The sequence below is a fragment of the Sorex fumeus genome, unplaced genomic scaffold (genome assembly GCF_029834395.1).
Source record: "Sorex fumeus unplaced genomic scaffold, SorFum_2.1 ptg000044l, whole genome shotgun sequence".
In the NCBI taxonomy this organism is placed as follows: domain Eukaryota; kingdom Metazoa; phylum Chordata; class Mammalia; order Eulipotyphla; family Soricidae; genus Sorex; species Sorex fumeus.
The window spans coordinates 600,584-606,571 of record NW_026606101.1 but is presented as its reverse complement, the minus strand read 5'-3'; the positions used below and the strand labels follow the sequence as shown (position 1 = coordinate 606,571).

The following is a 5,988-nucleotide window of genomic DNA, read 5'->3' as shown; positions in this document are numbered from 1 at the left end:
AATCGAACTCGGGTCGGCCATGTTGGCTGCGTGCAAGGCAAGCGCCCTACCGCTGTGCTATGGCTCCAGCCCCAGTCTCCTTATGAGATTGAAATTGCTATGTCTTTACAGAGAGGAGATGAATCCTGAGGAAGTTCAGTGACATCCCCAAGGCCCAGCATAAAGGAGGTCATGATGTGTCGAAGGGTGTTTTCTCTGAATTCCCTATTGTGGTCACTTCTCCATCATAGTTCTGGTGAGGAGTCCCCATGGAAAGTCCCCACTCCATCACCCATCAGTACTAGATCTCTTAATACAGAGTATGGACTAGGGTGTCATGATCTGAGACTCCAGTACCTTCAATTAATTTATCTGGGGGGAGGGATTGGGGTCACACCTGGCAATGCTCAGAGGTTACTCCTGGCTTTGCACTCAAGAATTACTCCTGGAGGTTCTCTGGGAACCACGCGGCATGCCAGTGGTCAAACCCAGGATGGCTTCCTGCAAGGCAAACGCCCTCCCTGCTGTATTATCACTCCAGCCCCTTTCACCCTTTCACTGATTACGGGGAATAAAATTCAACCTTTCTCTCTCTCTCTCTCTCTCTCTCTCTCTCTCTCTCTCTCTCTCTCTCTTTGCTTTTTGGGTCACACCCAGCAATGCACAGGGGTTATTCCTGGCTCTGCACTCAGGAATTACCCCTGGTGGTATTCAGAGATAGTATTGCAGGCTGGGCATTTGTGGCACCAAAACCAAAATAATAATAAAAAGGGAATGAAATGAGCAGTCACTTCCCTAGAGAAGACACATAGATGACCACGTAGGCATATTAAAAAGTCTTTCTCATTACTTATTACTTATAAAACAACAATGAGAATTGCTCACCATGAGAATATAATAAATTATAATATATTTATTATATATCGCTGGAGCGATAGCACAACGGTAGGGCATTCGCCTTACAAGCGGCCAACATGGCTGACCCAAGTTCGATTCCTCCGCCCCTCTCGGAGAGCCCGGCAAGCTACCGAGAGTATTCGATATGCCAGACACAGTAACAACAAAGTCTCCAATGGAGACGCTACTGGGCCCGCTCGAGCAAATCGACGATCAACAGGAGGGCCTTTACTTTACTTATAATATATTAAAAAGACTGGGAAAAAAAGTTGTAGGTGGTGATGTGGAGAAAAAGGAATCCTCACTCCCTCTGGTGGGAATGTGGTCTTGTTTAGTCTCTATGGAAAATAGTATGTAATTACCCAAAAAGTAAGACTAGAGTTTCCATATGATACAACAATTCTACTTTTTTGCACCAATTCTCAAATACCAAAACATTGATTAGAAAGGACTTAGGTATATCTGTATTCATTGCAGCACTCAGTACGACAGTCAGGACATGGAAGAAACCTCATGGCCAATGACAGACAAACAAATAAAGGAGTTGTGATATTCGTTGAATACTGCACAGATGTAAGCATAGATGAAATGATGCAGTTTGCAGCAACATGGATGGAACTGTAAGGTCCCATGTGAAGCAAAGCAAATCAGAGGGGAAAAGATACTGATGATCTCACTCACCTGTGGTATATTGGAAGACATTGCAAGGGAATAGACAGTCTGGAACGATGACAAACACTTGGTCTTGTATTTCAAAACTGATCATGAAGCAGAGGAGGAAGAGGCAGTGGGGGTGAGTCTGGGGGAAAAGGAGGCAGAGAGGAAGAGCCCAGGGATAGCAGTGGCTTTAGGCACTTTGGTGGTGCCAGTGTGAGGACGAAACTGATGCCATGATAAGCTGTAGCCAACATTAAATCTCACCTAGCCCTCAGTTTCTGTTTCCTCAAAGTAGGACTTGCAGTTTCTGGTAAACTCCCAGTTGAGTAATTTGCCAGGGTAAGGAACAGGACAGTTGGGTCTGGCCTGTCATGAAGGTTCACTGCACCCTCCTTAGGAACTATTCCTAACCATTGCCTAATTGTGACCACCATTGTAATAGGGTCAATGCTAAAAATAAGCCAGTATGCAGACTGTTCTTAACTCTGAGCCCTATATAAACTGCTTGTGATTTGGAGTCGGGGTCCTTGTCAAGACTCCACTGTGTTGGATGAGACTCAGGCTAGCGCTGGCTCAGGCTAGTAATAAAATTCCTTTGCTTTTGCATTATCGCCTGTGGACTTGGTGTCTCTGCAAGTGGGAATCTGAAACTCGGGCACAACGACAGGGCTCAATCTGATGAAATATTAATACTATTGGTTTTTTAAATTAATTTATTTATTGAATCACCGTGAGAAAAGGTACAAAGCTTTCAGGTTTAAGTCTCCGGTCATGCAATGATCAAACACCCATCCCTTCACTGGTGCAAATTTTCCATCACCAAGAACCCCAAGGTACCCCCCATCCCACCACTCCCAACGCCTGTGAGGCAGATGATTTCCACTTAACTCCCTCTCTCTCTCTCTCTACTTTGATTACATTCATTATTTTGATAAAGACGCACAATTATTATTTGGAATTTCCCCCCAACAATCAGACCTGCCGAGAAGGCATTGTGAAATAATTTGTTTTCTATTGCTGGTTATGAAGACCATATGATGCTTTGGTATTTGAGAGTTGATGCAGAAAAGTAGAATTGCTGTGTCATATGGAAACTCTAGTCTTACTTTTTGGGTATTTACATACGATTTTCCATAGAGGCTAAACAAGACCACATTCCCACCAGAGGGAGTGAGGATTCCTTTTTTCTCCACATCACCACCTACAACTTTTTTTTCCAGTCTTTTTAATATATGCCATTCTCATGGTAAGCAATATCTCATTGTTGTTTTAGATTTGTATTTCCCTGATAATAAGTATTGAGAAAGACTTTTTAATTGGCCTACATAGTGATCTATGTGTCTTCTCTAGGGAAGTAACTGCTCATCTCATTCCCTTTTTTATCATTATTTTGGTATTGGAGCCACAAATGCCCAGCCTGCTATACTATCTCTCCAACCCCTCTCCCCATGTTTTTCATTCTCCAAGAACTTTTATTTGGTGCTTCCTCAAATAACTTCACCCTCCAAGCATCTCCAGCACTTGACCAAACCCCAAATGCCCTAGAACAGACTATTGAGAGGCAAGGTTACTGCCACGGACCACATAAGGAGTCACCTCCCACATCCGTTTCCCCTGTTCTTATGCATGCCAGATATCTTGGCACTGGTGGAGCATCAGGGACCCTGAGTTTGTTTCTTTGGGAGGGAAGGAGGAGGGCACACCTGGCTATGGTCAGGGAATACTCCTGGCTCTGAGCTCAGAAATCACTCCTGGCAGTACTCAGAGAACCATATGTTGTGCTGGGAATTGAACCCAGGTCATCCACACGCAAGGCAAGCAAGTGCCTTACGCATAGTACCATCTCTCCAGCCCTGGGATTATGAGTTTTATTGGTAGCACTTGTTCTTCTACCTGATCTGTGTTCTGGAAAGCTCTCTGGACACTTGACCCCACAGCAGGGAGCTCAAAGGCTGCACCCAAAAGGCACTGCTCAAAGAAATACCACCCTGGAGTTTACTCTGTGTTCTATTTCCTTCGGAACACTGAGTGCCTCCTGTTAGGTAGAATCTAGAGTGGGATCTCTGGAAGACTTTGAATCTCGTGGAGATAGAGAATATAATAAATGCAAATTCTGCCATCTATGACCCTTCCAGCTCTTAGCGGGGAGAAATACTCTCCTCCGTGCTAGTACATGCCGAGCAGGAGCACTTTGTCTCCTGGGGTCCTGGTTCAGTGAACGCAGCACCAGGTGGGCTGGCATGAGTGTGTGAGTAAAGGAAGAGCACCCACAAGCATGACCAGAGACAGAGATCAAAGATTTGGACCCAGATGTGCGTGGGCCTGTTGGCCTCGTCCCTGGGTTCTTCTAGTCAGAAAGAATTAAGAATAAACAGGCAGGCTTTGGGGGTTTTTTTGCTCTTGTTTATTTAATAGGAACAGGTGGTTGGGACAGTAGGGAAGGTCGTGGCCAACACCATGACCCAGGTCTGGGTCCTTTTCTTTCCTTATTGCAGGCTCAGTCTCTGAGCAAAGGGAGGGGGAATATACATTGAGCAGTGCTCCAGCTCATAGGGTTTTCACACAAATATTCCCACAGTAGGCTAAACAGCATGTGGTATTTGCTTCTTCACACTCCAGGAAAATTGTACAGTGTTTGGTACAAAGATCAACGCTGGGTTTCACATCGCATACATTTTTATCTAAAAAAAAAAAAAAATCAGGAGCAGCGTGAGTAGAATTTAACCCTTGCAGGGTCCCCATCTCAAGCCCAAAGCCTCCTCCACAGTACCTAAATCCAGATTCCAATAGTGCCTCTTGGAGTTTCATGAAACCCACTGTCTGTCCCTCACCAAATCTTGATCCCTCATTTCTCCCTCAATGCCCAGGCTTTCTGGACCCTCTCTTTACTCCTGTAGCCTGGATCCTATCTCCCACCGTAGTCTTGGGGAAGTCACCTCTATTAAAAGCACACTCCCACCCTGAGAACCCGACAAAGCCAGAATCATCCTCCTAGCCCTGGATTCCATTAATTTATTCCGTCTCCTCATTGCTCTCTGTCTCCAATATCCCCGCCATATCCCATCCCATAATATACCATTTCAAATAAACTCCCTTCAATCACCACCACCATAATCTCTCTGGCATTAACTTTCATACCGCACCAACACCCCCAAATTTGCTTCCCCAGACTCCCCCCCAATTTCTATGTCTTCTTACACAAATATCCATTGCACGTGTGCATGGATCGCAGAATAGCAGCTTTGTTTTCTCATCTGACTCTCAGCCTTGGTGTACCTTTCACTATTTCTTTTTTTTTGCTCTTTTGATCACACCTGGCAATGCACAGGGGTTACTCCTGGCTCTGCACTCAGGGGACCATATGGAATGCTGGGAATCAAACCGGGTCGGCTGCGTGCAAGGCAAACACCCTCCCCGCTGTGCTAGTTCTCCCGCCCCACCTTTCACTATTGTCCATACATCTGTGGAGTCTGAGTTGGGGAAACGGAGTATAAGGAACTAAAAGTTCCCCCAGCACCCTCAGGCTAGAGATTATGACTTGGAGGATATCGAGTTTTCACAAGACTGTGTCCATAACAAAACATGCTGAAAGGTTCTAATTCCCAGATCCTCCTTAGCCTGGACACAATCCTTCTTATCCACCCCCCCACCCCCCCAGTCATAACAGCCATTCCCCAGTCCCAGTCCGTCACCTACTCTCAATCTCCTTCGATCTACGTATTCCTCCCCGGACCGGTAGCACCAGCACACAAAGGAACAAGAAGAGAACCAGAGTCTGTGTCGTCATGACTGTCCGAGGAGTGAGCTCTGAGTCTGACACAGATCCTCTGGAGAACTGAGCCTGGAGAGAAAGAAAACAAAAGAAGAAGCAGGTTGTCTTGGACTCCTCCCTGCTTCTCCAGACTAACCCAGGGCAGAACAGAGAACTTGTTTCCTCCCCTACCCTGTTACTAACCTTAAGTAATGTGTTTCTTTACCCATTTTTTTCTTTTTGGGTCACACCCAGCGATGCACACTCAGGAATCACCCCGGGCTGTGCTGGGGGGTGGGGGGGAGGGGACCATATGGGATGCTGGGAATCGAACCTGGGTTGGCCCCCCGGAAAGGCAAATGCCCTACCCACTGTGCTTTTACTTCCAGCCCATGTTTCTTTACCTTAAGTTACTTACCTTAAGTTACTGACATCTTTCCTGTGAGATTTGCCTTCTTGAAGGATGATGATTCATACCTCCTTTTAGGATAACATTGTTTTGTCCTTCCTGCATAGCCTCAGGTAGCTTGGGTTTATTGGGTTACTCCCAACACAGTGCTCCCATTCCTCTGTTTATTTGTAACTTCTTTCTTTGTGCTCTGTTGACTTGTAAATATTGTTTTTCTCTTCTCTTGAAGTCCTTCGCATAGTTTATTCAGGGCAATGTCCTTTTTGTATGAACACAAGAAGACAGTAATGCTATG

General features: G+C 45.6%; 1 protein-coding gene across 1 annotated transcript; it reads right to left on the bottom strand.

The window, feature by feature from the left end:
* Positions 1-4,080: 4,080 nt before the first annotated feature.
* LOC130030243 (protein WFDC10B-like) lies at positions 4,081-5,320 on the bottom strand. The gene is made up of 2 exons (XM_056121472.1): positions 5,230-5,320; positions 4,081-4,214 (listed from the first exon to the last, which is right to left on the bottom strand). The coding sequence occupies exons 1-2, from the start codon at positions 5,318-5,320 to the stop codon at positions 4,081-4,083; spliced, it is 225 nt and encodes a 74-aa protein (XP_055977447.1).
* Positions 5,321-5,988: the final 668 nt, after the last annotated feature.

Coding starts and splice junctions, on each gene's coding strand:
- LOC130030243 (XM_056121472.1), bottom strand. CDS start 5,320: ATGACGACACAGACTCTGGTTCTCTTCTTGTTCCTTTGTGTGCTGGTG. Junction 4,215..5,229: donor TAGATCGAAGGAGATTGAGA/GTAGGTGACGGA, acceptor TTTTTTTTTTAG/ATAAAAATGTATGCGATGTG.